The 19,497-nt window shown below is 34.7% G+C and overlaps 1 protein-coding gene across 1 annotated transcript; it reads right to left on the minus strand.

Moving 5' to 3' along the window:
- Window positions 1-704: 704 nt before the first annotated feature.
- LOC128018945 (B-cell receptor-associated protein 31) lies at window positions 705-19,375 on the minus strand. Its single transcript, XM_052604844.1, has 8 exons — window positions 19,221-19,375; window positions 18,421-18,527; window positions 17,256-17,356; window positions 16,521-16,665; window positions 12,447-12,582; window positions 5,859-5,988; window positions 3,837-3,937; window positions 705-2,875 (listed from the first exon to the last, which is right to left on the minus strand). Exons 2-8 carry the CDS (start codon window positions 18,510-18,512, stop codon window positions 2,837-2,839), a joined length of 744 nt encoding a protein of 247 aa, XP_052460804.1. The 5' UTR covers window positions 18,513-18,527; window positions 19,221-19,375; the 3' UTR covers window positions 705-2,836.
- Window positions 19,376-19,497: the final 122 nt, after the last annotated feature.

Consider the following 19,497-nt stretch of genomic DNA (forward strand, 5'->3'; position numbering starts at 1 on the left):
ATTTTTAAATGGCGATTGGTCACGTTTTTCATCGCGATTACAATGAATAAGGACTTAAGTTTAAAACAAAACACCACACACTAAATGTTTCTAGCATTTGAAGTCATTTTAAGACGTATGGTATTTTTCTGTGATGAATGGAACAAAATAAATCGCTGTTCGCTGATAATTTTTGAACTTGGAGACTAAAGATATCCGATGAATTGTTTGTTCGAGTCAAATTTTCTCAATCAATCATTTGATTTCGTTCACAAATGGTTACAACTGAATCGCAATTCTTTCATAATTGATTATTGAACTGAGTCAAGCTGAATAATGACACTATTGTGAACTGCTTTATTCCGTGAAGCTGCTTTGAAACAATCGGTACTGTATGAAGCGGCATAAAGTTGATTTGACTGTGGTCAAACTGATTCGATCACAAATCTAATTTAATTCGGTCTCACTGAATCAACGATCCGGTCATGGCAAGTAACAGCCTGTGAAAGGAAAATATTACCAAGAGAACAAAAAAAACACTTTCTAATGACTTCCTAACAACTGAAATATAGCGCACAAATTGTATGGATAACTTCTATGATAATTTCATGTAACTTAAGTGAATCATGACAATAATTCTAAGTGAATTGTCCCCTTAACTACTGATAGTAGTAAAATAGTTTTATTTTTTTTTAAAAAGAAAAAAAGACACTGTCAAATCAAGATAAATGAAGTAGAATTTATTGGTTTGGTTTCACAACATCCCAACTAAAGCACATCATCAGAACACATAACACAGATTTTGTAGTGAAGTAATGCAGACTGACGTCACCTCAAACAAAACCTTCCTGAAGACATTTGAGGCAGACAACAGCATTAACTAGAAGAACCGTGCATTCACACACCTACGCAATCAAAACATGTTCCACAACGCCCAAGTATTGTTTATTCCAACATTGCCAACATCTCAATGCACGTTTCTCTCCAAGAACACAAAGAAAAAACCTGACGTAACAAAGCCGCTGCTACATTTGGGAACACCTATGAAGAAAGAGCCCCTTTAACAGTACTACACAGTTCACTTGTTTATTTACGGGTCTGAAAATTACACAATATGAAATGACCGCCCATCTATTAATTAAACTGAACTCCTGCCATCTCCAGGAATCCACTGACATTTTCATTGAACTGGTGCTCTGGTTAAAATGTCACTAATCTAACCCATCATTGAGCGCGTGAAATAGTAAACTAGAGTCCTGGCAGCAGATGTCATTCCTCACATTCTCATGAACAGTAACCTTCCAGGAGGTCTTGACTATGTATTATCCGACAATGTGGCAGTGATCCCAATGCCCTTTCCCCTAGGATCCCAAAACTGTGCGATCGTTAATCCCTATTTTAACACGGCTATGATGTCATTCCAGATGCACTGCTCTAAGGTCACAAAGATATTTATTTACACATGCCAGAAAAGAAGCGAAGAAACCCAGAGCACAAAAACTGAAAAACGGCAAGAGTGACATTAAGTGAACGGCGTTCACCCCGGTGACCTTAAGTTATGTTAAATGTTATCTGCGTGGTTAATGCAAAACTAACACGTGGCCCTCAAATGCAACATGAATATCATTTCAATACCTAGAGGGCGAGAGATACAGTGTGCTGTGTTTTGAAACACAATATCAGCTGCGGATGCTTTACTGTTCCTGCCAAAGCAGCATTCTTACCCAATGTAACAGCCCTGCAGCGCTCCTATCAGATTGTGTGGCCTCAAACCAGACAGGACTGGAAAGAAGCAGTTTACTCGCTCTGCTCTACAATAGAACTGAAAAAAGGAGGCTGTGCCACACCCAAGACATAATAAAACCAAAATATCTTCCTATAGCATGACAGTCAAACTGACAAATGAGGCTTGTCGATCATAAACTGGAGGGATTTTCTGTCTTAAGTGCTTACTGGGTGTTAAGTGACGTGTGTTCTTTAAATCAAAGACCTAAAATTAACAAAGACATGCATCTGTACTGCAACCAAATCTCCATTTTCATAAGGACATTTTTAAGGTTTCTCTTATAAGGCAAGAAAATTAAAGCAGTTCAGTTGAAATCCAATCAAAAGCATCTCATCTAGAATATCCTGTAGTTTTTCTTGATCCTTCCATATAAACAAAGGGACTTATTTATGAATCACAAGCTGAATGAATCTGTGCAAACTTTTTTTTTTTTTTTTTAATCATGCTTATGTTAATTGATGCATTCTATTCAATGTGGCTTTTTAAAAGAATTAAACATCTGAAAGTGTACTCTCCCTCAGGCCGTTCACTTGTTTATCAGTGGTTCCTCTGCAGTGAATGGGTGCCGTCAGAATGAGATCCATCAATTAACATCTTGAGACATTTTTAATAATAACAACTTCAGATATGTTCCGATGAAGAAACAAACTAGTCTTGGATGGCTTGATAATGAGTCAATTTTCCATCTAATTTATATTTTTGGATGAACTATTACTTTAAGTAAGAATGATTTGTCCACAGAAATTCACCCTGCTTGTGTTTCATGGATTAGGCTCAATGTATCCGACATAACAAACATGACACATCAAGAAATGTTAATACTCGTTCAATTCTAAACTGATATATTATGACTGAAACATTTTAAACACCATATGTTTACAACAAAAATGGAAAGAAAAGGTATTACAGTGCGTGAAAACCCTACAGAGGCTTTAATGAATCACATGAAAGCGCATGCATGAAGAACGGAATCCTGTTCTTACACAGCCAGAGAAGTGATGCGCTGCCCAGCTGAGCTGCTATCAGCCAATGAGGATGCAGGAAAGAGAGCAGGTGCATGGTGGTTTTTGTTCAGTCTGACTTCTTGTCCTGTTGAGCGTCACATTTGGCCTGCGTTCAGAGACAGAGCAGAAAGAAAGTCAGCAACTGAAAAGAGATTTGCTCAATGCTGCAAGATTTGGCGAGTAATTTTGGGTGGCTGGTATGACTTCAGAAAGCTCCTGCATATATATAAAACTGTATGGGTGAGAGAATGGGCTTCACAGCGCTGTGATGTGCACGAAAGCACCTTGTTGACCTTGTTGCGGTGTTGCCTTTAACTGTCATTTTGCATTATTGACACACTGTTTTCCTAATTAATGTCTTTTTTGTTTAAAGTGCTATATTAATAAAGGTGACTTGTCTTGACTTGTTGCAAGCGTGTAACATGCAGTAAGTGCAGCACGTGTTCATGAGTCACGGTCTCTTATGAGCTGCTTATTTATATGTAAACGAGAAGCCTGTCTATCTGACCCCCACCCGCTCTCTCTCACTTACACACACTTGAGAAGACTACCAGGACAACGACTGACAGGAAAAAGTAAATAAAGAGAGAGAGGTAATCTCTTCTAGTATCATCAGCCACATGATTATCAATATTGTGAGCCGATTTCTTTTAAGAGTAAACATCATTTGAACCAAACAGCATTATATTAAAGTAAAATGGCATGCTAGATTACACTTCTATGTACACTTTTGAGTGAAGGCGTAAGCTAGCAAGTGAAATGGTTCAGTGAAAAGAATGGATTCGCAGCAATGAATAAGACTTCAACTCGATTGATATTTATGCAAATGAGGCTAAGCATAAGAAACCGTATACATGTTTAACCAGAGACTGCATCATCCAAACTCACATACTTCAGATGCTACTGATATCATTCATCTTTTTTCAGGTCACTTCAGGTTTGACTTCAGTTATTATGCTGCCTTAAAAGGCAACAGTCTTTGTAGACAGCGAGGCAGCTCACTAGGGTCTGGAGCGGAGCTAGGATAGGAAAGATGTTAGCGGTGTGACACACGCGTGACCTCTGACCTGCAGTCTGCCGTGCTCCTCCAGCAGACGGTCGTACTCTGCTGTGAGGCTCTCAGCCTGCTTCTTCATGGCCTTCACATCGCTGTCTGACTTCTGAAGAGCTGCACACACAAGCGAATAATGTAAACAATAAGTCCTAGAAATACAGGCGTCAGAGATCTAAATGACCTTTTCAGTAGAGCTACACATTCTCCAGGTTACAGTATCATCACAGAGCCAGACCTTTTGACTTTCAGTGGAATCTCTGCTCCTTGTGCCTTATTCGGTCTCACTTGTGATTGACATATACTAGCAATTAAAAGACTTTTTGGGGGTTGTTTTTTTTTTAAGAAAAATACAGCAACAACAATTTAAAATAACTGCTTTATATTCCAATCTATTTTAAAATGTAATTTATTCCTGTGATGCAAAGCTGAATTTTTAGCACGCATTACTCCATCCAGTCTTCAGAGTCACATGATCCTTCAGAAATCATTCTAATACATTGTAGTCGCATTACACTGACACACACATACCTGTACACTGAAATCATTCTAATACACTGTATTTAATAAAAAATATTTCTTATTATTATCAATGTTAAAACAATTGTGCTGCTTAATATTTTTGTGTAAAAATCTGGATTCTTTTATTAAAAAAAACAACAATAATTTGAATTAGTATTATTTGTACAATGTAAAAGACTTTACGGTCATTTTTTCTTCAATTTAGTGCATGCTTGATAACAAAGTATTAATTTGTTTATAAAAAAAATACAAAATAAATAAATATATATATTCTCACTGATCCCAAACTGTTGAAAGGAAGCATAACGCTATTCCTTTTATTTACAATAACATTTAAACGGCAGGTTGATATGAAAACTATTACTAAAATAATAACTGAATGCAAGCTCACTTACTGTTTTGTGCACAACCCTTACTTAAAATGTGCTTTTCTACAAGATGACCCAATGGAGACCTCAGTTCGGGGGTCATCAAAGGGTCATGAACCCTTTAGCACGGTCTACATTCAGTAAGCGTGAGAAAGGAGGCGTGGGAATCGATCTTTCTAAGCTTGTTCTTTTGTAAGAAGTCTCCTTCTGCTGAGGTCATCTTGTGTTGCTCACTGTAAGGTCATCAAAGGGACCAAAGTTTTTTTTTTTTTTTTTTTTTTTTTATGTACTCTTAATCCATGTCTGACAATTTTAAATAATGAAGCAAGAAAGCATTAATCTGAATGCTGTTAAAGTTTACACTTTCTATTCATCAAAGAATCCCGAATCACAGTTTCCAGATAAAATACTAAGCAGCTTTGCTTTCTGAAGGATCATGTGGCACACAAAAAAAAAGGAGTGAATGATCACATGCATTATCTTGTCAAAATTACATTTATACTAATAATCTTCCTAAGTAAAAAAGAAAGTATATTTAAAACATTACATTCACTTCATACTAAGTATAGTTCAAATCTATTAACATATTTACTGATATATCACTTGAGACATACTGATATAAAATAAACTTTATTTGAAGTACTACTACTATTTCTTAATATTAAGCCTAATATATGTTTGAATGTCACGATTGATGAGGATTGTATGATTTTAGAATAATATCTTCTTTAAATGCGAGTTATTTAAAGTGTGCCTGTAGTATACTTGTAATCGTTTCACTTTAGCACAATCAAATATACTTCAGCTAATATTCAGCACTACTTCTGCACAACTGATGTGCTTTAAGGACTAATTTAGCAGACTTTAAGTATACCAGTTTAGTACACCAAAAGTACAATTGCATGGTATATTTATTAAGTGCATAAATATGTATAATTAGCATTTGACTCTATAACTACAGAATACATTTGACTATACATTCATTTTTCACTAGTGTTCATTAAGAAAAAAAAAGGTTTAATAGTCTTTTGGCTATTAATGTTGACCAAGAGACTGTGCAACCATAGACATGCAGACATTAGCTTTCATTTTTAAATAAGTAAACAGGGAGTGTTTCAGTGTTTGAGTGATTCAGAGTCATTTAGTACCTTTCTTTGTTGCGTCGAGTTCATCCTTCAGTTTCCTGACCTCTTCTGTCAGATTTTTCTTATCCTCCTCTACGCCACCCTTGGCCTTTCCACCCACTTCAGGCACTTCGACGCCCGCGTCCCGCAGTTTCTGATCAAGAACAGTAAGTCTTTTTATTAGTCACATCATGAGATAATCAGCTTTTTCATTTCTCAAACAGTGTTGCTCTGAGTTCCCAGAGGATATTGAGAGGGTGTAAAATATCTGATAAATCACTGTTAACACAGAGTCATGTTCGAACTGGTTTAATTTTGTTATACGTGTTATTGTGCACAATTTATTCTTGACTCAATCCATTCCCAATCACTGAAATCCAGTTCCATTCTGCTTTTTCAAACATATCCAGTTCATCATGTTTCAGAGGTGAAATGGTTTGCAAACAGCTACTTGGAAGGATGTTTTAGCTAAATATAAGGACAGGGATGTAGCTAGAAGACTTGCAAAACATTTCCCCGAAAACTTAAACCATTCTGCAATAAGGAATCTCTTAATTTCACAGGCCATTCATTAACATAATAAGTTACAGGAAAAACAAAAAACAGGTGCTCTATTTTCCAGGGATCCCGATGATGTTAATATTAGGTTTATCAATGATCTCCATCTGTAACCTCAGCTTAGAAGATCCATTAATGGTAGTGTTCACATCTGACTGGCCCACTCCTCATACGAACATAAAACATTCTCCAGAAAAGAAGATTTTAGCCTGTAGACTCACTAAATACTAGAAAACTAGAGAATAAATGCTGTGGTCAACTCAAACAACATGCAATTGAATAAAAAACTATTTAACAGCAAAACCATTTTATGCTTCAGCCATTCAAAAGCTGATTGTCTATATGCTAAATGATGAACAATGGTTACAGGAGATTTTTATTTAATTATTTGATTTACTTGCTTAGGTTTTTTGGAGTTAGTAGTTCAAATTGGACTGATTTAAACTGATTTAAAATAATAAATGAATAAAATATATAATAGTATGATGGAATAACACTAGTGTGAAGCTTACTACAAACTGAACACTTAATGTAGCAGCCTACTACTATTATTTAATATATTAAAGTATGTAATATGCAAATATGTCACATGACCTCATCATGTAGCATGTTTAATTTAGCAAATTTTATTATAATCTCATAAACAAAATACAGAAAAAGGAAATTTGCAGTGATATAACTTCCGGTTTACACTGGAAATCCTTTGAAAAAGGTCATGCATTGTGGGACAAAGACCCACATGTGTACTGCAAGTCCTGAGACATATACAAGATATTGTGAATATCTGGTTTTCCCAGAAGAGAAAGAGTGGAATTGTTACATGCACATATCAGCTCAAATGTAACTGTTTAGTGCTTTTACTAAACACAACAAAAGTGACATTTGGATTTCATATGGTCATAAATGAACAATAGTTGTCTGAAACTTCAGTAGCTGCTCACAGACATCCTGTCCTCTAGTTCTGCTTACATATTAACACACAACAGCATGGATATTGTGGTAAAGCGTTCAAGGGTCACGAAAGTTTTAGTAGTTCCACAAATCATTAAAACCTGTACAAGTGAATATTTTCATGCTAAACTGCTCAAGGTACGTGGCCCAAGGCACACAGACATTTTTAAAAGAGCTTATTCAAAGTGACCTGGACAAGGGAACCAACACAGGGGAGTGTTTTAGCTCTTGTCGAACAAAGGAAAGATGTTTTCTGGCCTCGGGGAACAACTAGATCTGGGTCAGATATTTTGGATGATGTTTCCTGCAGATATATTAAAAGTAAGTTCAAATACAACTAAAGCACCGAGCTGAAAAGACTACTCTTAAATGGGACATGAGAGTGAAGATGATGCAAGCTGTGTTGACCCTTTAATCTAGGAAACTGCATCATTTTTGTCACGTCATAAAGAAATTAACCAATACTTAAATAAATGCACTTTGCAGACATATTGTAACATTCATAATGCAAATGTCCCTCTCAAGTTCATCCAGATCATTTATGGGAAAAAATCAGCAAAAAAAATGCAGAATTGCAACATTTATGATGCCACACCCACATGACCACTAGGTTACGATACGTGGAGATTTGCCAGTCATAACTAAGGTCATTTATAGTACAGTAAAGCCCTTATGGTACAAGTATCAATATCAACCGGCTATATTCCCACAGGAACCCTCACAAAAACGATCAGTGCTTTAATACCAAAGGATCCATCTTGGCCAATTGCATTATGAATTTTTAAAAAACGATTTCACATAACTAATAGCTGCAGGAGAACTAGATTTTATGAAGCAGAACCTTGCAAAATTCATGATCTTATTTGCACTTAATTGTGAGAGCGCTCCAATAGCTGCTTGGGGACCAATGGAGAACGATCAACAGAGATGAGAGATCAATACAGGCCCTTTAACGGTTCATGTGCCGTTCTCACCTCGTCCTCTCACAGTACGGCCCCGTTAGCATCTACACATGGATCACGCACTCTATCAATAAAATCAGGTCACCTCAACCAGTTCAAGGACGCTCATCTTGTCCAGACGCTTCAAGAACAGAGCGGGAGAATTACAGGCCAGAGTCAAACTTCATTTACTCAATTGAAATATTCCACCATCTGTCACTCAGAACGGCTTGTGCTCTTGTTTATGGCTCGCTCTGTGGTTACAACATTTGACAGGACTGAATTATTGCAGTGTGTGTGTGATAACCCACGTGTGCCATGCTTCTGCATTGGGTGACAGCATGCAAAGATCAATGTGGTGACTTACTGTACGTCAGCACTGTAATTGAGCCACGCAGTGCTGATCAATCCCAGCATTCCCCACGCTCAAGCATCTACATACTAACAAACTACATCTGCTAAAGACAATAACACAGCAAATGATAACCATTTTCAGGGCTTTTATAAACTAATTAAACGTGCAAGGAAATAATGTACCATATGTGAGACGTTTAACATCTGTCATAAGCATGCCTTTTTTTCTTGACTACAAGAATCAATAAGCATAGACACGGTTAAGTGCAAAAGCAGCTAAATAAATATGCACAGAAAACACCAGATCAATCACTATTCAGTGTCAAGAAATGTTAAACAGAAGACCGATTACAATTCATTATGCAAATACAAAATAGAATATCTTAATGTTAAGAAAAATATTAATAAATACTTCAAGAAAAAAAGACAACAGAAAATTAGAAATGGTGCCATGGCAACTAACTGAAATAAATTAAGTAGAAGTACTAACATGACTAAAATTACAACCAATTAAAACTACATGAAAAAAAAATGGAAAAAGCACAAAAAATTACTAAAACTTACATTAAAAAAGAAATTTGGAATTATATAAATAAAAGCTCATTCAAAATATAAAAAATATTTTAATAGTATAAAAACCACTAACAATGCTTGTCTGCATTAAAATAAAAATGCCATAATTTACATTTACATTTATTACTTACAATTGCTATATATGTCAGAGGTCGCACGCCTCTGGAGCAACTAGGGGTTAAGTGTCCTGCTCAGGGACACACAAGGCATGTGTCTTATCCACTGCGCCAACACCACCCCTAGACACTGTGCTGAGAGATGCAATTCTAGGTAATTGATTCTATTTAGTGCACTACTTTGGAAGCCCCAAAACTTAATAAAATAAAAACTAAATTAACAAAGTAAATAAATAAACTACGCTGAAAAAATAAACTAGAAAATTAAATTAAAATTTTAGATTAAAGAAATCCAAATCCAAATCCAATAATAACATTGTGTTGAATATCCAAGGCCACTGGGAAATGTTTAAGTGTAATGCTTACAAGCGAACAACAGAACACGCAAATGATCTATCAAACAAGTCTGTTTGTTAACCAATTCAGTCTGAATTACCAGCAGAATACTCAGGGTCAGCAGTTTAGAACCAACCCTGACCAGAATGATTGAGAAAGATCAATAGTGTTGTAATAGGAACTAATCATTGCAGACGTGTGTCATCATAGTGTCATCATCATTCTACTTTAGGATACGAACTAGCACCTGGTACTTCCTCTTTTTCACTTCATTTGAAAAGGCCTGTCAACATGGAACTGTTCTAATGAACTGTAGTTCCGCTCTACATTGTTTATTAAATGGTTGGCAGTTTCATTGAATTTCCCTGGAAGTCTACTGGATGCAAAAGTGCTTCAGAGCACAATGATTACAGCTCATCACCACCTAGAACGTTTTAGTTATCAACCACTCAGCCAAACCTCAATATTTGGGTAACTTGCCCTAATTAAGGTGAGACACTGCAGGCAGAAACACTGTTTTTTTTTCAAGCACCTGTCAATTTTGAGATTTTGGGCTTTTTGGTTTTTCATAAAGTGCTTTTTCAAACTAGTGGAAGGAAAACATCCAAAAGACACTGTTTAGGGTTTCTTTTATAGCACTTTATCTGTTTGTGTCAATAGAATTCAATTACAATACATATTTGTAAAGGCCGTTTTCTCAAAATGAGTTTTTTCTTCAACACCGAGCCATAAATCTCCACTTCAGTAGCACTTACACACACCAGACTTGACATTTTTTATTCCTGTCTATATTCTGAAGGTTTTTACAGAGGGATTTGTTCATATATATTTTCCTTGATTATATACATTTTATTCCCCCCAAAATTGTGAAAATACATTGTTTTCTGGCTGTTTGTTCAAACTATTTTCTGAATTATGGAGTGACAAAAAAATATAACCAGAATTCCCTCTGTAAAAACATTTGACTCTAATGTAAAAAAAAATTAAACAGAAATTTTGAAACTGACTTCATCTAGTGTTCAGATTTTTGTACTAGACATTTATGCAAATGAGCACATATTTCAATAAATAATGCCTCATTTGCATATTTAAACATTACATTTTTGAAAACTTGTAATACAAAAAATGTTTGCAATAATCAATGTAATCAATCAACTGGGTAAGTAAGGTGATAACTATTAGTTATTTATTTTGCCCTATTCACCTGCAGTGTCTCGCCTTAAACATGCTATCAGCAATGTGTTCTTGATATGTAATACTATAGCAATTAGAACAGTCAAAATATTTTTCTGTTTATATTCCCAATTTCCTAAATGCATTCCTATACATTTTTATAACAGTGTATATAAATGTATTCATTTGAAATATTTGTATAAAAACTATTCTCATCATAAATATGTTCTCCCGTTCAAATGTTTGGGTCAGTATTTTTATTTTCTTTAAATACTTCTATTTATCATGGACACATTAAATTTGAAAGTTTTCAACATTAATAGTATATGTATATATATATGTATATATGTATATATGTATATATATGTATATATGTATATATATGTATATATATATATATATATATATATATATGTATATATATATATATATATATATAACTATAACTATGTATATATGTATATATATATGTATATATATGTATATATATATATATATATATATATGTATATATATATATATATATATATATATATATATATATATATATATATATATGTATATATATATATATATATATATATATATATATATATATATATATATATACACATATATATACATATATACATATATATACATATATACATATATACATATATACATATATATATACACATATACTATTAATGTTGAAAACTTTCAAATATATATATATATATATATATATATATATATATATATATATATATATATATATATATATATATATGGTTAAATTTTGGGGGGGTCATTTTTATGTATCGTATTTTTCTATTTATTTTTAATACTTTAAATACTTTTATTCATCATGGACTCACTAAATTTTACATTGTTTTCAACAAAATATTACTGTTTTTACTGTATTTCTATATCAAATAAATAAAGCCTTGGTGAGCATAAGAGACTTCTTTCAAAAACATAAAAATAATAAATAAAAAAGTCTTGCCAACCCAGTAACTCAACATTTCAAGTAATTTTGCTGCCATCTGACAGTACGTGAGTGTCAAGTGTTACTCTTGGACATTTCCACACAGTCTGTAAATTCTAAACTCATTTCTAGACATTATGTGAAACCCTGCCCTCTAGAGGTAAAGTGTAAAGTCTGCAGCACTGTGATATAAATGGACAGTGTTTCTCTGAGGACTGAGAGATGAAGAACACCAAACAAACCAGAATGACTCACGAGAACATGTGATGTTAAAACATTACTAATGAAGCGCATGTGGGATCACAACTAAATCATAAACAACTTAGCAATAATTCTAGAATAAATAATCTCAAAATTACAACTCCGTCATCATTTAGTCATTCTCAAGTCTTTCCAACACAATATTTGTTTGAATTAGGTCACTACAGCTGTTTACCAACTTCTCATTTTGTGTTGGTCACAGACATTTACAATCACATGAGGGTGAGCAAACTTAACTCAGCATATTCATCACAGTCCCTCCCCTGTGACCTACACCACTGGTCATTAACCAGGTACCAGGTAACTGCTCCTTGAAAGCCTTTAGGCTCATGAAAAGGCTTTACTATTAGACAGACATTTTCATGCACAACTCTCTCACCTCCTGCAGTTTCTCATTTTCCTCCATGTACTTCTTTGCAGCATCATTTGCTCCCTCTGCCTGCTTTTTAAAGGCTTCATTAGAGGCCATCAGTGTAGCCTGCTGAGACAGCAGAGTTGCCAGACGTCTCAGCAGCCTGGAGGGAAAAAAACAAGATGAACTCAGACACGAGTGGATTTACTAAACAGACAGTGTGTATCTGATTATTACAGCTCACTGCAGCAGCCGACGTTGCGATTTTGCATTGTACAGACAGATTTTGGCTTAATTATTGGTGCTTGCAAGGGCAACAATCTCTATTACTATTATTTGAACAAACCTCTAATTAAATACTGAACTTCATTACGTAACTCGTCCTACACGTTTCTGTTCGAGACATCAGTGATTCCTCAAATCTTGTAGCTTGATGAGGAGACGTGTTGCTACTTTTCTCCAGTGTTCACCTTTCAGACAATTAAAACATGACTGAATTTATATAAATAAAAAAACACCGTAATTATTAACATTTAAAATAATGGTTTTATATATTTTAATATATTTTAAAATATAATTTATTTCTGTGATGCATAGCTGAATTTTCTTGAACAGTCTTTTGCGTCACATGATCCTTCAGAAATTCTGAGTGATCAGCGATGTTGGAAACAGTTTAGCTGATTATGTAATTTTTTTAAACTATTTTAAAAACATGCTTTTCTTTTTTACTTTTTATTCATCAAAGAATCCTGAAAAAAAAGTATTGTTTCCTGCCCTGATAATAAATCAATTATTATTTTAAATGGTAATAACATTTCACAGTATTACAATACATTTTCTGTAATTTTAACCTATTTTTTTTATCACCAGATGCATGCATGACACTTCTAGGAAACACAGATGTGCATTAATAACCACAACAAAATCAGCATAAACAAATGGGTAACTACTGCTCGACCATGGGCAAATATCAAATGGCTTTTGCCAGTCAGCGCATAGCTTTTGGCTATTCTCCTCACTTAACACTTGTCTTCTACAATTTCATAGAGCAAGATGAGCAGAGAGGCGCAGGCTGATGACATCTGAACCGTGTGCTCAAATGTAGAGGCTAAATCCAGCATGCATCACCTTCATATCAGTGTCCACGTGTAAAAGGGTTCAAGGTTTTGCAAAAGACTGTTGTGAACACATGCAGATTAAATGCAAGTGAAGCCCACACTTTGGTCACACGCTCTGTATGACATAAGATGAGCTGAGGTGACCTACATTAGATTCACTTTAACCTCTCCTGAATATTCGATTTGCCAAATTTGACACAAACAAGTCCTTTTTAGTTGGTGCAAGTGCTTTTACAGTACAGAAAAAAATACATTTCACAGCAATAAAAATGTCTTGTTCAAAAATAATAATTTTTACATTAGAATCATAATAAATTAAAGACAACACAACAAATAGTGAATATACTAATCATGCATAAATACTTCAATTTAATTATATATATATATATATATATATATATTTGTATTTTAAACTAAGATTGTTTTTTTTTTATAAATAATGTTACAATACTTAATGGTCATTAAAAAATGGGCTTAATTTTCTTTGTAGCCCAACTATAATACTTTTTTAGTGGTGAAATATGACCCTTCTTGATAAACAAATATTAGATATGAGATTAAACAAATATTAGATGATTTTGAAATAATAATAAAAAAAGTGTCTCATGTATACTTGATCATATTTAAGGTTAGAATATTACAGTTTTTCAGATGATGATGACTGGTTAATTGATAATATCGGAATCAATTATGCCAGAGAAGAAAAAGGAAGAAAAATTATAATACCAGATGCATGCGTATGAAAATGTTGAAAAAAAAAAAGAGAGAGAGAGAGAAAAAAAAGTTCCAAGCATCCATAAAAATATTCATTTACTGTAGGAGAGCTCAGAGAAAATATCCCTAATTTCATCTATTTCATTTACCCCACTAACAATTTATGTCTAATTTTATAATAAATCCAACTAAATTTTGTCAGGTGCCAATGGACTAAGACAAATAGACTTTATAGATTCAATAGATCTAATTTTTTTTTTTTCTAAAATGTAATGTTGACATTCTGTTGCATTAACCACTGAACAGCCCTTAACAGAATACACTGGAATCGTCCACACAGCTACTGCATCCTAACATGCCTGAAGCACATGTCAAGCCGTCATGTGCCACTTCAGTCACCTTTGTGGCATCTGTGCATTTGCTGGCAAGGTGAAGGAGGTTCATTTTGTAACAGAAGTCATGGCCTTTTGGCCAGTGAGAACGCCATGAACACAGGCTAAATATAATGCCCATCACCAGTTGCTTGATCACATGTCCTGCAGCTGTTCGCATGATTACAAAAACGACACTCAAGCCCAGCTGTCATGGGAAGTAGTATCGCTAATGGATGCTGGATATAAATAACCTGCCATTCAGAGAAAATATGGTGAAACCCCTTTATGGGAAAACTATGCAGAGCTGGGAGATTCTCAAACGTTACGTATAGAGCACAACAACGACCTGGCCAATCAGGATGTGGGAAGTTAAGTACCCGTGGATACATTTTGTCAATGGAAACAAAAGTCCCCCCTCCCCCCAACCGGCTCAACAGAAGATTCTTTCCATGTCTACTGTATTATTGCAACATATTCTTCTCTCTGTCTGCCCCAGACACAACTCATTCACCTTTCATGACTATAAATAAAGACACTGTCTCCTAAAGGAGGGTGCATGATAAATCTGCGCTGGAGAAATTAGGAAGCTGACTGACATGACAGGCAAGTCATTTATGCAAACAGAACATTAATGGATTTTCAATTTCAGTGTGGAAAAATAAATAAAGCAGGCCCAGGGTTAAGGAGAGGAACTATAGCCTTAAATAACAATTTTTGCTGCATTCAACCCTTTTGAACTACCAACATTTCAGAAAACAAACAAAATATTATTAAAGAATGTAAAAATATATATAATCACCTTGGCTCCCTCAATAGATACTATGACTAAAATTTAGCATTGAGCAAAAACAGCTCGTCTCGAAACTAATTTTAGATTTAACTTATTTCAGTGGCATTTTATAGGCTTTCAATATTTTTATGCATTTAATTGCACAAAGTATTTAATTAAACATTTTAACAAAAATAAAAGTGTCTAACTACTGCATCACCCTGGTTCCCTCAGCAGAAACCCACATGGATGGATTTTTCATGCTCTTCTTTCTTTATTAAAATCTGCAAACAATAAAGTAAGAATAGTTTCCAATACACTTAGTTGTGGTTCACATTTCAAAATTAAAGTCTCATTAGGCTTCTATAAACTTCTGCTATCCAACATGCACACATTTGCATACTATAATAAATTGCATTTTTTTTTTTTAAATGTCTAAATTACTTGTTGTCATATCCTAGATGTTCCAAAAAATTAACAGTACAAACTGTAATATCAGATATATCAATAACATTAAAAATATTTGTAACTAAAAGCTCTAACGGAACATCTTTTGTTATGTCACAAACAACCTTTATGTCCTAAATATATCCTCGAGTGGGTGGGCGGTCTGATTTGACTGACAGATGAGGTCAGCAGCACTGGGCTGTAATAGGCTACAGTGACAGTTGAGAAGTGTTTCAGGAGTTAACCAAGGATACTAAATGTACACACGCCAAGCCCTTAATGAGAATTATTGTGAGCAAATTATTGTGAGTTAATTACAAATGTTATTTGCCAATTGGCTGTTAATTTTAATGGGTATTGCAATAACACAGGGTTACAATGAAACAACCTGTGCATTGTCTTATAAACACACTCCTTAGGGACTGAATGTGCCGAACCCAAAGACCCTGTTATGAGAGTCCAGGTGAAGTTCTGTTCACAAGCTTGGTCCTGAAAATCTGCTGGGAGTCATCAAACACAACGAAATTTAGACCGTGTAACTGATCGTGTTCTGAAAACCAGTGCCAAAGCTCCAGTGCCAAAGGGAGACATGTTGAGGTGGGTAAAATACAGAAACGAGAGAGACCTGCGGGAGAAAGTGGCATAGAAAATGAGAGAGACATGGGGAAATAACACTCACAAACACAGGAGCAGGGCAAAGCCGGCGATGTACTCGTTCCTCTGGGCTCTGAAGAGCTTCATGTGCATGTGCTCAATGGCCACGGGGTTGTTGCTCAGATCCACTTTCTCTGTCACACTGTATTTTCTCACTTCTCTAAATGCATCTATAGAGGCAGAAACAAAAAACTTTAGTTTTCATTCATAAATCTAGTTCAATCAGTGCAACACTCAAGAGAGAGAAATTGCTTAACTTAAATGTTTGTAGGGCTGTTGGAATGATGTATTAACTGTTAAATATGTTTTTACTTCAATTATTGCATGGTCATTCACACAAATTACCAAACTTAACATAATATATTTGGTTTAATCTTCTTTCTTTTGACCTTAAAAAGGCCATATTCTACACTTTTGAAGCATTTTATTTCTCCCTGAAGAACCACAGAATGTTACTCAAACTGTCTTGCACAAAAACCCAAATTTTTGTACAGTAGTGCATCTGTCATGACTATCTTTTTCATATATAAAGCACTGATAAGTAAATATAGGCAGTCATATGCTCATGAGCGCATTATGACATCAATACAGCAATCACTTCTGAAAGACCTGCTTCTGCAACTTTTAATAATTATACATCCTCTTTAACATCATACTGACTTCATTACCATCTGATGGTATGTGTAGATGTATGCAGACACCTAAGAAATGAACAAGACTGTTTAATGAAAACAATGCATTGAGGGGTTATCAAGCTCACCTATGAGCAGAAAGACAAGAATACAAATGATGACGATGAAGGCAGTGTTTCCATACGTTGTGATGACAGCGACCAGTCTAGACTTGAAAAATCTGCTCCATCTACAAACGCAACAACAGAAATAACATTGTAATCAAATCAGAGGGCAAAAGAACACATGAGATAACACAAATCTTTCTCAACAAGTCCAAAGAACATCATACGGTTTACATTTCTCCAACACACCATAAAAGGAGCACATATAGATGTCTTTGAGAAGCATTTCTTGTTTTGTTTTGTTTTGTGAGGAGTCGGTGCAAACAAATCAATTCTCAGAGTGCTTTTTTGTGATAAGAAAATGTTGTTTACCAAGTGACCCAACCTTGCAACCTTTAAACTGGCTTAAAGGTCATGTGAATGCTCTCAAATTAAGAAATTACTCTCTCACAAGACTCCTATTCAAAAGCTTTTAGTGGAATAAAAGCATTGAACCTAATTTAATTATCCTGGTAATGCTGGAATCCAAATATATAACACCCTCAGGCCATCAACGATGTAGCTTTTTCCTTCATTGAAACAGATTTGAAAAATGCTGCAAATTTACCAAACAGGTGATATTTCATCACAATAATCCACAGGCCCATCAATTAAAGTCTTAAGAAGCAAACAGCTGTTGTGTTTGTAAGAAACAAGAGTTCTCTATACTTAATATTGCTTTTTTACAGTGGAAATGTTGTCTCACCTGAATCAGGAAAGAAATATGCACAGATCGAGCACTGTTGACAAGTGAAAACAGTCCAAAATAGCTCTTCTAAACAAATACGTCGTTGGATTTTGATGCGAGAGAACAACAGGTGATGAACGTTTTCACTGGAGGAAACATTATTATGGAACATGGTCATAAGTTTTAAAAGTTACAAACACTCAACTTTTCACTTCACAATATGATAATTGATGGACTACTTGTAGATTATTATCATACTTTTATCAGCTGTTTTTACTCTCATTATAACGGCACCCATTCACTCCATAGAATCCACTGGTGAGCAAGTGTTGTAATACTACATTTCTCTAAAGCTCTTTCCATGAAGAAACAAATTCATCTACATCTTGGATGGCCTGAAGGTGAGTTAAGTTTAAGCAAAGTTTAATGCTTTATCGTGCTTCAGCAACATCTGAAACTCACCGTTTTGGGGAGATGAAGGGGACACACAGAAGTAGAACCGCAAACACCTCAGCATACAGAAACGTTGCCACAGCCGTCCACTGAAGACTCATGATTTACCTGTAAGTCTATGAGAACATATCAGCAGTGATCAGCACAACTGATTACATTCACATTACTAACCAGACCCAGTAAACATTAATTAGCATTCAGAACGTAAAATGCACAAGGTTATGACAATATATTGTACTAACTCTGAACAAAAGCCCTGAAGCAAAGCACACTTGTTACATTAATGTATTACACCGTGTAAGGAATGAAGAACCGCAAGTGTTCTGGTGAAAACTAATACAACAGCACCATCTTATGTCTCCTACAGAAACGCCCCAGAAACAAGATGAAATCATCTCTGAGGCCTTTACAAATTATGAGCCATGATCGAGAATACAAAGAGAAACAACTTGGTTTTGGTTGCATCTCAACTGATAAAAGAGAACAGAGAACAACTTCGGTCATTAGAGACAAGTCAAGTGTATTTTTATCAAATAATTCAGAACAGATTAAAAACTTAAAAGCAGGCCAGGGAGTCATGATTCAACATTTAAATGTTTTATAATTAGGGAAGGAATAAACATCTGCTGATAGATCTCAAATATAAAATGGGAATACATAATGTAAACAAACACATACATAAACATGTATGTCGGAGCAGCACAACATAAGTGTAAATTCGCTTTGTTATTTGAGGTACACATACAATTAACCGCATTCATATGAGCGCGAATTATGACTGAGGTGTAAATAATTCCATTAAAACTTACAGAATTTGAGGTAAAAGCAGAAATATTCACTGAAAGGCCTGCGGGAAAGTGTCAAAACTCTTGCTGCACACTGATCCCACGCCACACTAATCTACTTCCGGCGTGTGTGCCAACTCATTCTACAAGTGACAACTTCCCGCGTAGAAGGCGGGAAATACTAGCGTAAAAGTCTGTTTGATCAAATTAAATAACTTAATATATATATTAACAATTATTGTAAAATAATAAAAGAAAAAAATAATGTTAAATGTTCATTATTTTCCTTTAATTTTCCATT

The sequence above is a fragment of the Carassius gibelio genome, chromosome A8, assembly GCF_023724105.1.
Source record: "Carassius gibelio isolate Cgi1373 ecotype wild population from Czech Republic chromosome A8, carGib1.2-hapl.c, whole genome shotgun sequence".
Lineage (NCBI taxonomy): Eukaryota > Metazoa > Chordata > Actinopteri > Cypriniformes > Cyprinidae > Carassius > Carassius gibelio.